Source organism: Penicillium cataractarum (assembly GCF_028827025.1).
Source record: "Penicillium cataractarum strain IBT 29864 chromosome Unknown utg000010l, whole genome shotgun sequence".
Taxonomy (NCBI): Eukaryota; Fungi; Ascomycota; class Eurotiomycetes; order Eurotiales; family Aspergillaceae; genus Penicillium; species Penicillium cataractarum.
Window position 1 is genome coordinate 901,764 of NW_026622746.1, and position 19,980 is coordinate 921,743.

A 19,980-nucleotide genomic window follows, 5' to 3' on the forward strand; every position below is an offset into this window, starting at 1 on the left:
AACCTCAGGTCATGGGTAATTGGGACTTTACCTGAGTATAAGCACTATTCCCAGATGAGGTACTTGTTTCGTGGTCCATGAAAGCCATGCTGCTCGGCCGAGAGTATCTTGCTAGACTGTATGGCCTGTCAGCAGTATACCCCGAAAAGACATACACGAAGGTCCATCGCTTTCAAGTATCCTCTCCTCGCCAAACAGGCATTGTAGACGAGCAAATTCATTTCCGTTTCATGGCAGATTAGTATTCGAGAGACCTTGATCTCCCGCCGTAGAGCCCTGCTCGACAAGATCCTTTCCAGTAATATGGCCATTCCGTAACAATTTCAGCAACCAATTCGTGTCTGTAGGGTTTCTGGATCTCGGACCCGGCATATCCCCCAGTGCGAAGACTCCCTGCAGGGGATATTGGAGTGTCGTCTTTGAACCTGGAGATATCGTTGCGGGTGGCAGTCTGGATGTCGTGGTCGTTTTTGTAAAGGTAGCTGGTCTGCGTAGGGTTGATCTTCCTAGACAGAGTATACCCGGGGTTAGCAGACAGTCTGGTATCCTGACGGGATATATACCGTAGTCTCAAGCTCATTTTCGTGCCCGAGGTCTGTCAAGTCAGCAGGTGTGTCGATCTGTAGTGCTCACGATGGTGCCAGGCTCTCGGTGAGCCCGTGCTGTAATGGTGCCGTGCCATCGACGAGACCAGAATCTGGATGAGGCCGTGCTCTTTGTGGAGTTGTGATCTTGACGAGGCTCTCGGTGACCTACTTACTGTAGCTGTAGCTCGAGTCGACCATGGATATGCTTGTCAGTGGTCATGTCACGGCTCTCGTAGAACAGCGTGCCTGCTTGAGTGCTGCAAGTCCGACTGCGTCAAACACACATCTAAGCCGTCATGAATGTAGAGCTGAATGCCTCAGTCCCGGGACCATACGGTTGATATCCCCATGGGCCAGTGACCATCGCTGCTTGGACCCGTTCTCCACACCTGTATCCCCAGAATTCCAGCCTCCGCCCTGTTGATATTCCCGATCAGGAAGGCACGCGAGCGTTGCCTGGAGCACGCCCCGACGACACGCTCGTCCTAAGAGGGCAATGTATACACAAAATATCCCTATCAGGAAGCCACAACTGCTTTGTATGAGTCAACCCAGGAAGCAAACATCCCGTTTGGGAACATGAACGTTAGGGCTGATTCCCCTCAAACCCTAGAAGTTATAAATATCTCCTCCTCACCCAGGGCCTCCCAAGATTTCTTCCTTCGTAAACTCCCCAACTTCTCTCCGCATTCTCCAGGCCTTGTCCCTCCCTCCCCTGGCCCACATGGCCTGCCACTCAACTTTATTTGGACCTCCACCTTGACATATCTCTTCCACCTTGACATGTCTCTTCTACTTTGACATGACCTTCCATCCTCATCCTACTTTATCATATCCACTTCATGTCACAACATGTCACGTCCATCCTACCTTGACCTGTCAACAACACGTCACATCTACCATGACACGTCCACATCATGACATACCTTGATGACCTCTCATCACTTGACCTTTCCTATATCAAGGTATGTTCCCTATGTCCCTTCACATGTTACTGACATGCTTTTGATACTATCCATCGTAGGTCCTTCCACCCACATCCACTTCAGATGTTGGCTTTGTTTCTCTTCGGACATGCGTCATGTAGCTGGACTTCCAGTTTGCATGTCAGGACAAATTCGAAGGGGACCTTGGTCAATCATCTTCCTATAAAGACATATTGGCCTCCAATCACTGTCTCGTGTTCAACCTTCAACCTTCAGCAACTACCACATCCACTTCAGAAGTTGACTGTGTTTCTCTTTGGACAGGCGTCACGTAGCTAGCAAAACCCAGTTTGCGTGTCAGGACAAATTCAAAGAGGATCCAGTCAACTATCGAACCGCATCCTCGACCCTCCGCTCATTGCATATCCGCTCGCCGCACTCGTCTCTCGATATCAACCATCTTTCGACTTGACAATGTTTTCTTTTGAACAGGCAGCACGTAGCTGATCTCCAGTTTGCGTGTCAGGACAAATTCAAGAGCTTACTCAGTCAACCGCCATCCCACCGCAGCCTCGAATACCCTACGCTTCTCAACTCATCCCCTCAATACCATCCTCCTCCTATGGGTTTACTTTGTTTCCTTTTGGACAGGCATCACGTAACTGGCAACCCCAGTTTGCGTGTCAGGACAAATCCAAAAGGAATCTCAGTTTACCCCTTTCTTGGCATATCGGTTTCCACTCCCTGTCTTTCTCCACTATCTTTTGCACCCAACCACAAGACAACATTGGCCACCAATCACTGTCTTTCTCTCTAACCTCTCCTGCTCCTCCTCTCTCTATCATGATCCCACTTAGGACACATTGGTCTCCAGTCACTGTCCTAAACCACCGTCTCTCATATCCTTCCACCAGACACATTGGCCACCAATCACTGTCACCATCTCCAACCTCTTCTGTTCCTCCTCTCTATATCATCCTCCCACAAGACACATTGGATTCCGATCCCTGCGTTCTCCCCTTGTGCTACTAAATTTCCAACCTCTTTCGATACCATCCCTCCTTTGGTTGCACTGAGTTCTCTTTGGACGGGCGTCACGTACCTGGCAATCTCCAGTTTGCGTGTCAGGACAAATTCAAAGACAATCCAGCCAACCATCCTTCCCCTCAACAAATCGCTCTCCGATATCCTCGTTCTCCTAGCTCCGCTTTCTCCCACGATGCACTCTGCGCATATCCGCTCCGCACGTCCGTTCGATGTATCAACCCTCAACAACACGACACTTCGGGTTTACTGTATTTCCTTTTGGGCAGGCGTCACGTAGCTGGCATGATCCAGTTTCCGTGTCAGGACAAATCCAGAAGGACATCAGTTTACCATTTTTCGACACCTTGTTTTCCACCGTCTTCCTTTAATATCCTCGGCTACCTCCATCGCCATGAATCCGCTTCATACTTCCGTCGGTATACCATCCTCTTGATAACATCCTCCGGTTCTGTTGGTGTTTCTTTGAACAGGCGTCACGTAGCTGGCTAGGTCCAATTTGCGTGTCAGGACAAATTCAAAATGAAGCTTCCTCAAACCCTCTATCAATACAACATTTCGAAGCCAACAATCTTTCCATTTCAACACTTCATCCGCATGTTCTGCCTGAAGGCCCATTTACATTATCTCCTACCTCGCCATCTCATGATATCTCATCATCTGCCTCTACATGGGCTTTCCAGTTATTACCACTGATAGTGGAGAAAATGCAGATCAATCAAACAAAGATACACGCTCCCTTCTTTCAAATAATTATAGAGATTTATAATGATTCAAAAAACTCATAAGTGGTCCACTAATTCGTCTCCGTAATGTTAGATCAGGTCCCCGCCGCAAACGATACGGCCCTCTCTGTCTAGATAACAGTTCACTCATTGATGCAGCAGTACCCTCAACTACGCCATCCTAGCAGCATGATTCCACGGTTAGCTTGATGCAAAACGTGGAGTAGGGAGCAAGATCCTCCCCAAAGAGACAGCTCGAGATCTATGGACTCTAAATGTATATAAATAAGTCATAGCTCGACCCGGCTCTGTATAATCGGACGGCTTTAGCCAATGGTCCAACATCAGATCAGCATGTACAGCGCTAGGCATCGTTGCAGGAATGAAAGAACCAGGTGATCTTTTACGCGTCTACCCAGCCTCCACACCTAGTCATGCCAATCCGGCAATTCTTAAGTCCCAGACACAGAAATAGGTATAATAAGCATCGCGCATGATCAAGAACGATTCGAGAAAATCCGTATACGGGTGGATCCACCAGGCTACGTATAATACAGTCGTACCATACTATAGCGTAGGGCTGAGCTAGCACTAAGCCTAGCAGAAGCCTCCCAAGCTACGATAACAATTAGGCAACTCTCAATTCCTAGCTTGGGCATTCGGCGTTCCCGATTAGGCAGCTATCAGCCAAGATCTAAGCCATTGCCGGGTGTTGGCTGAGGTAGATCGGGTTTGTGGAATTTCTTGTGCTAGGGTAGAGTTATTTATCCACTGAAGGATTTAAAGGATCAATATAATGTTAAAGTATAAGGTGTGGTGGTTTGTGTGAGTGAGTTTATTTGAACATCGGGAGGATCTCTAGTAGAGGTGCAGTGTTTTAAAGGAGTGAATAAATGAATCTACACTAAATTAGCCTCGCTTATACTCGATTTTTGACTATTCCCTGATGAACCCTCTAGGACAAGCCCCCGCCGTCCCCATCGATTAAGCCGTAGCGATCTTGGCATAATCCATCTACAAACCACCATCGCTCCACACCTCGGAATACCATGATTCCATTCCGAGCGTCCTATACTCCTGTCGAAATCAGGCAGTAATGTATTCCAAACGAAGAATCCATTCAGCAGGGTATCAGGGTATCCGAATAAACGCCAAGGGCCACAACCTGGACGCCTTGCTCCAGTACCATATCAATCGAACTCGATGCCTGACAAAGAAGATCTTGGCACAGCCAAGCCTCCGTATCGAAATGCCCGCATTAAGACTCCGATCGTGCACGCGGGTCATTCCGCGGGTACAGGAATACGGGTATTACCATTTTCGTCCGCTTATATTTCTTGCAGGGCTATGCCATCCTTTGAAAACGGGGTGCGTGACTGCGTGAATGCAATCCGAGTATGTAGATATGATATTCTTAGGACGTCCTCGCCACTCGGACTTGGCAGGTGAGAGGGTGAGAGTGGTAGAGGCTCGTATGTAGGGTCGTTGCGAATCACGGGGATGTTGCGGTTGTCCGGGTATACCTCGTGAAGGGGGATCTAGAAGTGTGCAAGTCTAGATCTGGAAAGTCAAAAACTGGAAATGGAACTCGGAAGAAAATCGGGACCCGCGGGGCGCGAAAGGGCGGGCCGAGAGGACCCCGTTGCGCTAGTCATGGAATCTGCCAGGCAGCCATGATTATGGGAGATCGGGGGCTACTGCAGTAGTATTTTACTACTATAGATAAATTAGTACATTTGTCGCGAAGGGGGCGATGAATTTCGTTGGTTGATCTTGTTCGAGTAATAATCCAGAACCCCCTGCAGACTGTTATGGAGCTAGAATTGCGAGCCGACCGGAGTGATATTTGATAGGGGGGTACTTACTTGCTCATTCGACATGTATAATGTACATAGAACAAGGCAAGAGCAGACTCTACTTTGTATACTTAATAGCTAATTCAGGAATTCTAACCTTAGTACCGACATTCTTAGTCATGTAGGGCAGAGGACCCTGACCCGTTGCCAAGAGAAACTAACGAGGCTTGTCTGAATCTTAAATCGCGCGACCTGTCGTCATTTAGGCTCAGGCACCAGCGTTTTCAATTTTATGGGCTTTAGGATGGCTCCTTTGGCCGAGATTCTGGCCTGCGTAATTATACGAAGGAGATGATGTGGTCAACTCGATACATCTAGTATACTCTGTATACATTCATCGAGGCGCAGTTGCGTCCACAATCTCACGCGACGCAGTTTAGACCTTGTCCTTGCCATGCTAAGATGTAAAAAAAAGACTTTCACCTTGGACCCTTCTTTCCTGCTTAAAACAGGCTAGCACTCCAGCCCCACCATAGCCTTGGACCCCGTAGATCCCCGACGCAGCTGGTCAATCTGCCCGGATTGGCGAGTTCGTCTACGACCAGGAGGGAGGCAAGCTCCGGACCAAAGAAGCGATCCACTGGGTAGAACCAACGGGGGCAAAGCTTGGCTTTTGACTGGGAAATGCCTCTGCCTAATTGAATGCTCGTTCCATAGGACATTTTAGACGTTTAAACTCAGCCGGTACAATGAGCTCGTTGGGAAGGAGGAACCTCTAGGAAGGGCCGAGTCTGTCGCCGTAGTCAATGCTGTGTAATGCCTGGTTAAGTACTGTAGTTAAAACTGCAGCAGAAAAATAATCCGGTCTGTTTTATTTTATTTTTATTTTATTTTAGTTCTTTTTGTTTTTTATTCGAATTACCTCGCGTCACTCTCGTCTCTCCTCTGCTCGGGCTCTTCCCTCTTCTTTTTTTAATTCCTCGTATTTCTCTCGTCCATTTCAATTCTTCTTTTTACTCCCCGAGGGCCCTTTAAACTTCTCATGGGCTTGACTCCTCTTTGCTTTCAATTTATTTGACTTCCACTGGCGGCGATCTCACTCTGCTTGGACCGCTTCCTTCCCCCCAGAGTCGCGTGTAGGCTCACTTCCTCCCGTCACTGGACTCTCTCACCTTCCTTCTCATCATGACGGCTCCAATGCTGTCCCCGACTGAGGCCATTCCGCCCATCATGGTCACTAGTGTCACCACGGCGATGGTCCCGATGATGCAACCCACGATCAACATATCTCCCGCGCCGGAGAAGGAGAAGCGTGGTCGACGAGGACGAAAGAACGCCGTCGACATTGTCGGCACGAAACAAAAGAAATCATTGCTTCTCGATGAGCTGGGTGATGCATTGGTTGATCAGATGTACACCACTCCCGCTGCCTTGACCAAGCTACACGACCGGTTGGATATCTCCAGTACATCCGTCGTGGATCACCTTCGCAACAACTTCACCACAGAACTCACAGCCTCCTCGTGTGCCAGCTCACGTAGCGGCAGCAGTCGCACGTTGACAGGAGTCGAAAGTCACGGCACACCCCCAACCAGTCTAGATGAGCGCGACGCACACGAGATCGCCACATCAACCGCATCAACCGTTGCACCCACCGTATCCAGCCACCACCGCCCCAGCATGGAATCTCTTCGCACCAGTCCTTCAAGTCACAGCAAAACAACTCCGGGCACTGCAGGTGCCGTCTTCTGCCTGGAAGACTTCTCCACAATGTCCGCTATTCAACGGCTAACCGCTCAATACGGCCGCGTCGCCAACATGGGCATCCTCGACCACAGCTATCGATTTTTCGTCAATCAAAGCCGCACCGGCGCCCTCTCCTTCAAGGTACGCAACCAAGTCGCCATCGTCGGCGGCGATCCCCTCTGCGAACCACACATGATCCCCTCCCTCCTCGCCGAATTCGCCACCTACCGCCGTAAACACCACTGGGGTCTAGCCTTCATGGGCGCCAGCGGTTCCTTTGTCCGTGACTTTGCCCGACCACAAGGCTGGACAACCATCCGCTTTGGAACAGAGCGCGTCCTCAACCCACAAACAAATGAGGTCCTGCTGGAGCGCAGCGGGAAACGCATCGCCGTGCAAAACCGTCAACTCCTGAACAGTGCAAAGGGCGGCGTTACTCTCGGCGTGTATGCCCCCGCCGTGCATGGCACGGATGCCCAGCTTCAATCCGAGCTGGTGGGTATCTACGACGCATGGCGCGCAGAACGAAATACCTCTGCCGGCCCGCAGGCTTTCATCACCGTGTACGACCCCTTCGCGCTCCCCGCGCTGATGACATTCGTCTACAGCCGTGGACCAGACGGGACGATCAACGGATTCGCAGCACTCCGTCGACTTGGCGACGGCGGATACCACATTGATCCCTGCATCGCGGCACCCGGCGCAGCAAAGGGAATCAGCGACCTCCTCATCGTCTCCGCAATGGCACTGCTACACCGAGCAGGCGTATCATATCTAGGCTTTGGCTTTGAACCCGTTCATGTACTCGCCCGCGAAGATATCACCGGTATGGCCGGACCATTGGCCAGTCTGACGAAGGAAATGTATGGCCATACATTCCGGAGGCTACCTATTCATGGGAAAAAGGCGTATCATGATAAGTTCCGGCCGGATGTGGAACAGGATTGTGGACTTTATCTTGTTTTCCCTGGCGGGATGCCGGGTCCCAGACAGTTTTTGGGGATGATTCATATGGCGAATATTAGTCTGAGGAAGATTTTGTGGGCGGATTTGAGGGCTTTCATGTCTAGGCGCAAGCGCAGGCATAAGGGTGAGAAGACTAGGGTGGATGGTGAAGGTGATCCACAGTCACAGTCTCGGGAACAGTCATAGACCCCCCGAGGAACTGTCGGATTCTGTGGAGGAGACGATTGTTGATCGGTGATTTAGACATTGCTTGTTCTTGATTGTCTTTCTTTTTCCCCCTTATCTATGGGTGTCTTCCTTTTTTTTCTTTCGTCTTTCTCGCGAGGTCTTTGGCTATCACATATAACTTGGCCGCCATCTTGGCCAATCATATGCGTATGACCTCCTCGTTGCTGTATCATATCTTTGGATGGGAAATCTTGTATCATAGCAAGGGCGTTTTTGTTTTCTTTTCACTTGGTCTGGCCTTGTTCTTCGGCATGGATGGTTGGATTTTGGGATGGTTTCATCTGCTTCTTGTTCTTGTTCTGGTTCTGCTGCCTACTTATCACTGTACCTTCTTTTCGGGGGTAGTTGTCATTCTTTGTTGGATTTTCCTTTTTGTTGTCATGCCATGTCGAGTCGAGTCGAAGGCGGTTCACTCACGACCTTACCTTTTCAGGTTTTTCTTTTTTCGATTTTCTTTCCTTTGTGGTCATTCTTGGAACTGCTTTTAATAAGAGTTTTCTCTCATATGATGATTTTTTTCGAAAGTAGTGTGTTGCCACATATGTGTGTATATCAGTCTAAATGCAGTCACAGCGGAGAGGGAGAAAAGAAGAATTCGATTAGGCTAGGAGTACCTATAATCAGAAGAGGAATAGTGTGTCTCACTCCGACGAAGACACTAATCTGACACATGTCAAAAAAGGGACGAGAATCGAGTATTCATACAAAAGTAGATTACACCTCAATGAAGGGATATGTACGAGACGAGTAAATATTAACGTTCACGACAAACGACCAAAGAGAAAGTCCTTGACGATGGGCGAACTGGAGAATTCGGGGTTTAAGAGGACACAACTGGATACACACGTTAGTCGGATGTTTAACATATTATCTTGGGAGTATGGGTGGGATAGACTTACTTGAGGAAATATTCCAGACCGACGCGTCGAGATTCGAGGAATTTGGGACGGAATTTGACTGGTATGCTGTTAGCTGGATGTCGGGGTTGGATGCGGATTGCAGGAAGAAGAGGTGGAGGTGGGTAGGGGCGTTAAGGACATACATAGTACACTCTTCGGTGGAAGTGCGGGTAATGCATTTCTAGCATGGGGAAAGGCGGATTCCAGTCTTTGGCGTAAGTCGTCGAATTCGGAGTATCTAGCTTGCACTTTAGTATAAACGCCAGACATCACCCGATAAAGAGTCGACACCAAACACGTAGCAAGAAGTGATTAGCATACCTCATTCGAACAACAATCGGACCTCCCTTAGACGCAGTCAGAACCCAGCCCTAACCGACCCTCAAACGAATCCCCCCGGGAGAGCTTACATCAAGAGTCTGAATCGTACAATTCCAAACAACATAAGATCCCACCCCACTCTTCCCATGTACAACAACATGATCATCAATGGCAACACTCCTCGCCCATAACCCCCGACTAGTCTCCGAGTCCGGGTCCGCCGTATGATCCTCCAACCGAATAATCCTGCTCTGCGCCAGCGAACTCAGCGATGCCCGAGACACAGATCGTTCATGACGTTGCCAGAAGGGTGGGATGACGCTGGAGACGGGGCGGGACTTGGAGCTTGATGCTGCGCTGTCTAGATGTGGGAGCGTTGTTTCATCGGGGTTACCAGTGTCAGGGCCGGCGTTGTCGTCATCATCGGGTTGGTTCCCGTTACTCAAGACGTTCTCGGTATCGGCCTTTGCAGTGGCATTATCGTCTTGCGGGGAGGAGAGCTGTGGCTGTGGCAGGATTGCCGATGCCGGTGCCGGGATGGCCTCCTCACTCGCAGGCTCCATCCATCAGATGGTGAGAACCTCGCTAGCCTGTGTCCGAGCTAACAGGGTAGAAACGACGTCAGCGTCAGCAATCAGCTTCGTCTTCAACAGTTAGGCGGTCAAGCACTATCTAGCAGTGGAGTCCCATTGATGCCCCCGCGGCATGTGCGTGTGGTTCCATGTATGTCTCATGCGGATCGGAGCGTTGGGTCCATGCGGGGAGAGACAATTATAGAAGGGGGCTGATCCGTGATCCGGGAGGGGAGAGAGGGGGGGGGGATTGTGCGGTGCAACCAGGGTAAAACAAGGCGAGGCGGGGTATACTTGGATGATTTGAATAGAGGGTGTTATAGGGAGAGTTACTGACCTTGGAACCCGGCGTCCGAGTTCAAGCGAGCTTGTTTGGGGGTGGGTTCTCTAGCTCGTGTTGAAAGTCAATGACGGATGTTCCGGGGAGCAGTTGGGGGCTGCGGAGGTCTTTCTTAGGTAAGCCGGTGCTTGTGGAGCGGAGGTGCTCACAATGTATTATTGGTATTGTATTGTATTGGTTAGAGAGATACGGTAGAATACACTCGGCTAGAGTATCCCTTAATTTATACATGGGGCCGCTCGTTATTTATCTCAAACTGTCATTTACTTTTACTTTACTCTACTATATTTTCCCTTACGAGGGAAAAATTTACAGTGTGACTCTTCTTAGACGAATTCGGTTGTTGTGAATAGAGGTAGCAGTAGGCACAACAGTAGTTTTAATTGAGTAGGGGTCTGTCCGTATTCCCAATAAGCTCGAGGACCTGATCTGCCAAAGGAGTGGAATGATATAAAGTCAACTTAATGTGTTCATTAGAGAAGCAGAACATAACTATAGCAATTTGGTAAGCAATCCATCCATAATATTCCCACATTAAGAAACGAGCAAGTCAAGAAACAATGCGTGGGTGTCTAATGGACACCGTCGCACTACACAATTGAAATGACCTCTGCCAACTCGTTACACATCGTCTCTACCCGTCCAAGCTTTGACAAAACCTCTTGACCAGCTCGAGCTAGCATCGGGTTCAAATCAGGCGCAACGAAACCATGTCCATTCTCGGGAGAGAGGCTTTCGGTGTGCAAGGTGCGAATAATGAATTCGGCGTGTCCGAGACGCCCTAGTCTACAATGTTAGAAAACAAAAAGAATCGAGGAAGGGTTATCCCGGGTGGTACTGACCCAGCGCTCTTTTTAAGAGTGAATGCTTGTGTATCTCCCGAACCAGTTTTTGGACGTGTTTCAGCTCAAGGGTTGTATTCGGTGCTATAATGTTGAAGTTTGAAGGTCGGAATTCAAGCTGGACTGGGAGAACTATTCGGATTTGTTTGATAAGTAATCCTGTCCCCTTGAGTGGGAAGGTTATAGGAATACTTACAGCCAAAAGTACCGGAATGGAAATATGCAAAAAACAGATTGTCGTCTCCCACTTCTTGATCACTGAGTGACGTCTCCGCACCGATAAGTCCTGCAAAGTATACAGCAATAGGGAATCGCCAGCTAGCGGAAATATGGGGCATAATTTCCTCAATGGCCTGCAAGCGATCACGCATTTCTGTCGAAGTGAGGGAAACCAGGCTGGGTCGTAGATAGATATTTCGTCGAAGACGAACAACGGGTTTAGCCCATTCCGAGGCTTTGCTCGATATAGGAGCGAAACGAGGCTGTATGCGACGCAGCCTATCCTGCTCAAAGATGACTTGTGCAGGGATCAACTGACATTTATCCTCAATTTTCAATGACCCCTGGGAAAAATATTCCCCAAAATAGTAGGTACCACCGTTGCGCAGAGAACGGAAGTCGTTCAGTCTTGTGTTAGACTCGCAAAAGATATCAATCAAATCTAGATCGCGCATGAATATTCCTCTGGGAAACATTGTTGTATCGACGACGAACAACTTGATGTCTTCAAGAGGTGTGTTGTCTTTATGGTGCCGGTAATAGATGTACTGGATTGCGAAGAGGAGCGAGCTAGTCCATGAGACAAAATTGTCTAACAGGTCGTTCTTTGTCTGCCATTGAAGATGTAGGTTGAGTATTTTGGCTACCTCTGTTCGCTTCTTGGTATCCAAATGGAAGAAAATATCTTCCAGGGAAGCGCCTCTATCCCGCAAGGCCGCTTCCGATCGAACCCATGTTTCATTCGTAATTCCGTCAGATTCGGGTGTAGCCACGCGGAAGAGGTAACGAGGAACGTTATCTAGGACACTTTCTGCTACCCCACTATCTGGATGAGGACTGAATAACAGCTGCTCTGATTCTTCGGGTACATCACCCAAGTGGACGTTTCGTATTGACTCGGTAATATTATCCATGATGAAGCTGGTAGGATTTCCACACGAATCCATGCCAAGCGATAATAGAGACAGCTTCAGCAATGATTGAGAATAAAATATGCCAAGAGAGTTGGTTGAAAATGATTCCCAGAAAAGTGGGTGTTCAAAGAAATGAGGAAGAGGCTGGATCAAAGCATGTAATTTCATTCATGGCAGACCTAAATCCAGACAGACTCAGATATGAATTTATATAAACGATTTGTGATGACTTTTCAGACCCAATTCATGACTCGGTTGTATAGATGAGGCTCTTTACTTGTTGGCGGTTGGCACCCAACACCTCATGATAAAGTAGCCTGATTGGTAGAGAATGGTCCAGCTGTGGCATGTCGTAGCGCCGAGAGCCATGCTCGCCCCAGCCACAATCGGACAGCCTATGGATGTGGAGAAATCCATCATTAAGCCAAATGATGGGGCTCAATACTCGCATAGCCCGACATTGCTGCCTAGTGGGTATTTGTAAGAGAACATTCCCGTGTGGCACAGTCACAAAAAGTTCTGGTCGGTTGGCCTACGATGTTGTTTATTCGAGAGGTGAAAAGGTCTCAGCTTCGTGAGCACAGCACAAGCATAGGCAATAGGTCACCCAGTCAGTAAGATAGACGGAATCCCCGAGAAATCGCGCAGAGCCGCTCGTGAATTCGGCCGAGACTACTGTATGCAGGCCTCTCGGATGTATTGATAGATGTCGGCCTTTCTCACCTTTATCTATGACAACGAAACCAAATGGGGTTGATGTGACAAAATGAGTCCTACAAAATGTTTTGTAGATGTGCCTCTTTGCGGTCGATATTTGCTCTTGGAAGTGTGATCATCAAGGCTGGCCATTTCCATACGAGGCCGAGTCCACCGTCAGATCGGAAGCCTGTAACGAGAGTACTTTGAAAATGCCAATTTGAAGAGCAAGGGCTTGAGAGCTTAATGGTTTGAAGTGATTTATATCATACTGTGCTAGGGAATTAGGCGAGCGAGCTACTGACTCTCAAAAGACAGCTGCTGGTATCTTATGCTCTTCTGGATACTGTATTACCGTAATATACAGTATTTCATACCCCTAGTGATCAAGTGCAAAGTCCCGAAGTGGGTCAGCCCCTAATTGGGTGGTCTGACTGCCCGTGGAATGCACCAGCATACCGCCCTAATAACAACTCCTCTGCAATTTGCATTGCAGCTACAGTTCTATGTACTATAATCCATGCTAATGGCATTAATATAAATTCATCTACTGCATACAATTATCCTTCAGACTGTACTATATTACACCGACTTTTCTACAGAGTCCCTCTCGGGCACTTTTGCCTCGCCTGGACTATGGAGAAGGGACTAGGGAGTTACCGAGGAACCGCCAAACGCCAAACACCAGCTCCAAGCCTAACAACCCCACTAGTCCTGAGATAGTTAGCGCCCTGGATCGGCGTAGCTGCCAACACTGAGACATCCCTTATCGACCGTGTCTTTTTAGACACAGTGGCGGACACTACAGTAGCACGCTCTGTCTTCGTCTTGCAGCGGGGACCGGTCGGTGTGTCAATGATGGACATGATGACTGCACTTGCATGGGGTCAAACGGCTTCATGGAGAATCATACAGAATTGAGAAAGTTAAGAAAAGGGGCAGAGTAAAAAGTCAATTCTGATAGCCGATATCCCCGGATCGACATGTCCACCACCGCCTTGGGTCTAGAGCTCTAGAGCTCTCGAGCTCCCTTCCCTTGAGTCCTTGGCAGAATGTCGACACACACGATCGGGGTGGGGTTTTACCGAGGACAATGAAGTACTCGTTGACAGAGAATAAAATAGTCATTCAGAGACAATCAGCGTCAATGCCCGTTTGATTCCCAAATGCAACTGCGGTATCACACTCCACAACCCACTGCACTAGTGATCTGCCCGGGCCACCGCTAGTCCAATCTCAGTACATTCTGCTTGCCTCGCTAGACCCTGATAGGACCCTGATGGAGCAGAGAGAAGAAAAAATAGGGAGAAGGAAACAGCCGAAGCTAGTTATTATTTCCTAGTCCTGGGATTGTAAGAAGTACAGTATGTATATTTAGCATGTTTTTTTTTCCCCAAATCTCGTGATCGTCCGGACCATTTTACTCCACTCCTTGCGTTTTTATTCTCAACTCTCCCTCCTCCTCTCTTCCTCTTTTCTCTTCTTACCTGTCACTCGTTCTGTCTGTCGCTACAAGACCCGCTCGCATTGCATATCTGCTTCACTTTGTGATTCTGTCCTTGCCTCTCCACTTCCCTCCATTCTTGCCTCCGTTCTCGAAGCAGGTCCAGGAATTCCAGCCTTCAGTGAGTTTCCCTGTCATGGGCCCTGGCCCAGTGCCCAGTGCTCTCCTTCTTGCGCGTTTCCCCCCTACATTCCATCTCCTGCCCGATCTGTCTACTTTTTTACTTTCATGCGTGTGTAACCGATCTACATGCAAACACTTGCCTCCGTTGCTGGGGGTCTGTCATCTGTCAACCTTGCTGATATTTGTTTCCTTATCTAGCCACACCCCCGTTTCATAACCACCCTCTCCAGTATCCATAGACGGAGCAACCATGCTGTCTAATCTGCTGCTGGTCCTGGCCTCGTCGGCAGCTCTGGTGAGCAGCCAGTCTACCGAGACCATTGACCCTAACTCGGTGGACATCAACACTCGTAGTAAGTTATCCTAACCCTGCTCTCACCACCAATGCCCCCAACAATCAGTCAAACCCTGGATCTCTAACATCCATCACAGGATACTGGTGCAACGCCCAGATATCCGCCTGTCCTCTGCTCTGCCTGCAAATCGCGTCCGGTACCCCAGAGAGCAACAACTGTACCGCGGTAAGTCTCACAACCCTAACATCAACCCTCTCAACATCCCATACTAAACTCTCTCCCCCCCAGGAAACTCTCTCATATAGCTGTGTCTGCAGCAACGGCGTCACCCCCAATGCCTCAGAGTACTCCCAGACCCTGCCGTACTTCATCTGCACCGAAGCCAACAACCAATGTGTCAATGCCTGCACTACTTCCGCCTGTCAGTCTGATTGCCGCACTGCCCACCCCTGTGGTGCTCAAAACCCGTCTCGTGTGAACGTTACTACTACCGCTTCCTCGTCCGTGGCTGCCACAAGCACCTCTGCTAGCGTTATTCAGACTGGCGGTGCTACCGGTGCTGCTCCTCGTGGTCACTCTGTGGAGATGGGCCAGGTTTATGGCATGTGTGTGCTTGTTGGCGGTATCGTTGCTGGCTTTGCGGCGTTGCTGTAAGGTGTGACGGTGTGGGGAGCTGCGTTGGTTGGCTACCCTACGCTGCCTGCCTAACTTCTGTGGCCGTTGAGAGCAGGGCCTTTCTTATGATTCTGATTTTCTTTTCCTCTTAATCCTGGTCATGGTGTTTTTCGGCTGGATTTCTTGGATATTGTGTCTTCTTCCTTCGTTTGCATCGGCATTGAGCGTTTTCGTACAAGTTTAAGCTTGCATTAATGGGATCGGTATCTATTGCAATTTACAAATTGACACATCCTCGATCACTGAACATTCTCTCTGAACTCTGAAGTTTCCTCAATCAGAGAGTTTACAAGTATACATTCAATTGTCAAGTATAAGATACAAAAACCCCTTTCCCCTGCCTGCCCTTTTCCTCCACCGTGCCACATGCCACCCTAAATCTTAGCAGCCCGAATCTTAGTACTATCCATCCTCTGCCCCTCATCATCCTGCTCCGCAACCTCCAAAACCGGAAACTTGGCCGGCATAATCCGTCTAGGCGTCGACCCGGGAATCACAGAGTACTGCGAGAAATCGGTGACTCCGCATTTCTCGCGGAGAAAGTCCTCATCCGTGTCTAGGAGGCCGTTTACCTGGGTAGCCGGGGCGCGGAGCATGGCTAGGATTGCGTCGGAGAAGATTTTCTGTTGGACAGGTTAGTGGCGAGTATAGATTGGTGAGGAGGGGTGTTGACGTACCGGTTTCCGGAGATCCTTTCTGTAGGATTTATCGGAGGATTTGTTGTATTCTGTTGCGGCAGATTCGATGGACTAGACAGTGATAGTGTTAGATGAGATTATGTATAGATCAGGATGTGTCCAGGCTGGGGATAAGTTATACATACCGCTGCAGGCCAGATGCCCGTGATAGCCATTTCATTCCTCTCCTGACGAACAAAGTCCATAGCAAGACCCTTGACCAAAACACTCATACCAACCTTTCCTAAACACGAATATCAAAATCAGCAATCATCCAACCCCCAACTCCCAACACAAACACAATACATACCCATAGCATACCCCGTCTTCCCCCTAAAAAACCTCGAATAAATAGGCGGACAGACAACAACAATCCTCCCCTTCCATCTATCGCCCCTCCCGAAAACCGGCAACGCAGCCTGAACACTAGCATACAATCCCTCCGGGTTAACAGCCTGCATAAGCTTAAACCTCTTCAACGGCGTCCCTTCAACGGAAGACCACCATATCGCGCCGGAGTTGTACACGAGGACGTCTAGTTTCCCGTATACGCGCAGCGTTTCGTCAAAGGCATGTTGGATTTGGTCTGGGTCGCGGACGTCAACGGCCACGGTCGAGGCTTGGCCGCCGGTTTCGTGGATCTCGCGGGCGACTGTTGAGATTGTTGAGGAGGAGGAGTTTGGGTCCGGGGGGAAAGGGGTTGTTTTGCTAGCGTCGGAGGTGGTTTTTGCTGCTAGCATTACTAGATGGGATATCGGTGTTAGTTGGGATTTGGGAGTGAGGATGGTGATCGGTACCAGCGTAGCCATTGCTTGCGAGGTCGATGGCTATTTGGCGACCGATACCCCGTGAAGCGCCAATGACGAGGGCTACAGGCTTTTCAGATGCCATATTGGATGAAGTAGTTGGGCTTTTGGTCCTGTTGTTGGTTTTTCGCGGTGAATGTAATGCAATGCGGAGATACTGCGGGGGAGCTATGGTATATAAGTGTCGCAAGAACAATAGGTGACTAAGATAATGGCTGTGGGACGGATGAAAGAGCCGAGATTAGAGTATCAGGAAATTATTCATCGGGAAATTGTAATTTTTAGGATACCCGCGGGTATTGGGAGTTTGGAGTCGCGAGATGAGAATAATCTGGGGATGAACCCCGATCTTTTTGTGATTACTCAAGCTCCGAGGCTCGTGGGAGGCCGAGGTGGGGATTTGTGCCTTAGGCAGGAATTATATTTGGGATGCCGCCGAAGGGCAGTCTTAGAACAGACGTCATTTGGTAAAGTAGCCATATAGAAGGGCTTTATGGATATTTCAGGGTAGTTCAAATTTAGGAGGTTAGTGATTGTAAACTGCCTCCTTCATACTGTGTAAGAACTAAAGTCTTCATTTTGGGATGATGTTTATTCTTAATTTCTTACATTGAGTTTTTTGCTTTTGACTTAACCTTACATCAGCGACAGATAGAGGTAGTAGGCCTCTACTCTAGTTTCAGTACTCTGATGTACACTCAATTTTCAAGGTCCTCTACTGATAGCAAGCTTGGAAACCTCATTGCTGAGGCTGAAATAGCGGTGACCAGGGCGGTCGGATACTGCCTATCAGCTCCCCGATTCCACGAGCGATCACAATGATGAGTGCCTGGTCTCTGCAACTCTCACAGCACGTCTTCTTTTCCCAGATCCCGATTTAACCTGGAAACTCTGACCTCCAAATCTACCAGCACCTCAATACCTTTCGCATTTGTGGTCCTCCCCCTCACCATCTGTGTCTGAGCCAGGTGCTGCGATTCCCGGCAGTGCAGGCGAGATGGACACACTACCAGATGCCTTCCCCTCTTCTACACAGGTCAAATTCGCTGCCCCGTTTCCGTCAGGAGCTGCTGGCGCTTCCTCTCAAGGTCTACCGGGAGTGATTGAAAATCCGGAGCCTATTGCTCGAATCAAAGTTCATGGTACGTCGATACTCCTGCGGGGCAACCAACTTACCCGCCGATAGCTGTCCCAGGCCTTTGAGAACTGCGAACTAACGTCTGTAACCTGGCAGATCCTCCCAAATTCGACCTTGAATCTTACATTGCAAACTACGTCGGTAAGTCAACTCTCTCATCCTTTGTTCTACTGATCTAGTTCTAACTGCGACTCTCCCAGGCCGGACCCGATTCAATCGCCTTTACCTTATTGGAACCTCGTCCACAGTCCTCTCGACCGAAGCGCTGAAGCTTGCAGTGGCCGAAGCCAAGTCTGGGAAGGATGTCTCGCAATACGAAAAGGCAGTTCGTGCGCTGTCGGAAGTAGCACCGACCGAGGAGGATGCTTCTCTCGACACGGCGTGGGTTCATAATGTCCAACGGCAGGTTCAAGCTCAATCCGAAAGGTTGGAGCAGGAACTTCGGGGGTACAAGAATAACTTGATTAAGGAGAGCATTCGGGTGCGTTTTTCCCGACCGTTCTGTGCCCGCCAAGTCTAACTTTTCCCCTAGATGGGCAACGAGGATATCGGAAACCATTACTACGAGACCGGCGATCTACTCGCTGCTTCGAAAGCATACACCCGCATGCGAGACTATTGCACAACCCCGAACCACATTGCCTCTATGCTCTTCAAGCTTCTAAATGTCTCCATTGAACGTGGAGATTGGCTTGCCGTCCAGTCCAATGTGCACCGGCTGCGCAACGCTCAGTCCAAGCCCGAGGACCAGCTTAAGAATCAGCCCAAGATGGCCGCTGCTCTGGGTCTCGCGCAGATGCACTCCGGTTCATACCTCGACGCTGCCAACACCTTCCTGTCAACCGATGTCAGCCTGGCTGACACCTTCAACGAGATTATCACGCCCAACGATGTCGCCGTCTACGGAGGTCTGTGTGCGATGGCATCCATGGACCGCGGGGATCTACAGCGTCGTGTTCTAGAGAACAGCGCGTTCCGCAACTTCCTCGAACTCGAACCACATATCCGACGTGCGATTGCATTCTTCTGCAATTCCAAGTTCCGCCCCTGCCTGGACATCTTGGAAGCTTATCGCACCGATTACCTTCTCGATATTCACCTTCAACGTCACATCTCCGAAATCTACACCCTGATCCGCACGAAAGCGATCAAACAATACCTAGTTCCTTTCAGCCGCGTCACTTTGACTTCCATGGCCACAATCTTTGCTCCCCAAGTGATCGGCGGCGAAGCACAGCCTACTGGCGTGTCATCCCCATTCGTCCAGGAACTCATTCAAATGGTGAAGAAGGGCGTGCTGGATGCTCGGATTGACCTGGAGAAGGGAGTTCTGGTCTCGAACCAGACCGATCTGAGGACGGAAGTCCAGAACAAGACCTTGGAGAGCCTGCGCTCTTTTAATGAGGAGGCGCATTTGCGTATTCTCCGTGCCAGCGTACTTCATGCCGGGCTGGAAGTGCGAGCTCCCGAGTCTGAGCGGCGGTCGCGAGGGAATCCAGGGCCCAATCTGAGAGGAATGGGCATGGCGGAGAGATTTACTCGGGGTGGACTGCGCAGTTAATCTGGGATAGTGGGATACCCATGAAGAGCCAGTGTGATGGCGCTAGTTTCTATTCGAGACTTAGATGAGGCATGAGATAATACCCCCATGAGTCTATGACAGAGTTTCAAGCTCAGAGTGGGGCCATAGCACGGCCCTCTGCTGAAATGACATGGCTAAACGAGAATGATGAAATGCCCTTGTATGAATTGTAGATCTCCCTCAGGCGGTCCCGAAAACAAGGTTCGCCCAGGATGTTTGCTTAACAGCCGGACCGGGATGTAATTTTCTTTGTTCTCCTCTACCCGTTGACTCCGGCACCCCCAGAACAAGGTCAATGAGACTTCTACAGCCTGTCAAACAGAGTGATACCAATGTATCCAAATCAGACCAAAGGCTG

General features: G+C 49.5%; 6 protein-coding genes across 6 annotated transcripts; 3 read left to right on the plus strand and 3 right to left on the minus strand.

The window, feature by feature from the left end:
• Positions 1 to 6,263: 6,263 nt before the first annotated feature.
• ergS lies at positions 6,264 to 7,976 on the plus strand (the record flags this gene model as incomplete). Its single annotated transcript, XM_056705369.1, has 1 exon — positions 6,264 to 7,976. The coding sequence occupies one exon, from the start codon at positions 6,264 to 6,266 to the stop codon at positions 7,974 to 7,976; it is 1,713 nt and encodes a 570-aa protein (XP_056549267.1).
• An 803-nt stretch (positions 7,977 to 8,779) lies between these two features.
• Positions 8,780 to 9,801, minus strand: N7496_012457 (PX domain-containing protein YPT35; the record flags this gene model as incomplete). Its single annotated transcript, XM_056705370.1, has 5 exons — positions 8,780 to 8,852; positions 8,918 to 8,975; positions 9,061 to 9,155; positions 9,239 to 9,264; positions 9,328 to 9,801. 5 exons carry the CDS (start codon positions 9,799 to 9,801, stop codon positions 8,780 to 8,782), a joined length of 726 nt encoding a protein of 241 aa, XP_056549268.1.
• A 939-nt stretch (positions 9,802 to 10,740) lies between these two features.
• Positions 10,741 to 12,125, minus strand: N7496_012458 (uncharacterized protein; the record flags this gene model as incomplete). Its single annotated transcript, XM_056705371.1, has 2 exons — positions 10,741 to 10,931; positions 11,189 to 12,125. The coding sequence occupies 2 exons, from the start codon at positions 12,123 to 12,125 to the stop codon at positions 10,741 to 10,743; spliced, it is 1,128 nt and encodes a 375-aa protein (XP_056549269.1).
• Positions 12,126 to 14,698: 2,573 nt separating this feature from the next.
• N7496_012459 (uncharacterized protein) lies at positions 14,699 to 15,398 on the plus strand (the record flags this gene model as incomplete). Its single annotated transcript, XM_056705372.1, has 3 exons — positions 14,699 to 14,801; positions 14,881 to 14,969; positions 15,033 to 15,398. The coding sequence occupies 3 exons, from the start codon at positions 14,699 to 14,701 to the stop codon at positions 15,396 to 15,398; spliced, it is 558 nt and encodes a 185-aa protein (XP_056549270.1).
• Positions 15,399 to 15,793: 395 nt separating this feature from the next.
• On the minus strand, positions 15,794 to 16,987 carry N7496_012460 (uncharacterized protein; the record flags this gene model as incomplete). The annotated part of the gene is made up of 5 exons (XM_056705373.1): positions 15,794 to 16,042; positions 16,097 to 16,168; positions 16,243 to 16,340; positions 16,407 to 16,838; positions 16,894 to 16,987. The coding sequence occupies 5 exons, from the start codon at positions 16,985 to 16,987 to the stop codon at positions 15,794 to 15,796; spliced, it is 945 nt and encodes a 314-aa protein (XP_056549271.1).
• A 912-nt stretch (positions 16,988 to 17,899) lies between these two features.
• Positions 17,900 to 19,601, plus strand: N7496_012461 (COP9 signalosome complex subunit 1; the record flags this gene model as incomplete). The annotated part of the gene is made up of 4 exons (XM_056705374.1): positions 17,900 to 18,044; positions 18,137 to 18,181; positions 18,241 to 18,521; positions 18,573 to 19,601. The coding sequence occupies 4 exons, from the start codon at positions 17,900 to 17,902 to the stop codon at positions 19,599 to 19,601; spliced, it is 1,500 nt and encodes a 499-aa protein (XP_056549272.1).
• Between the last annotated feature and the right edge of the window lie 379 nt (positions 19,602 to 19,980).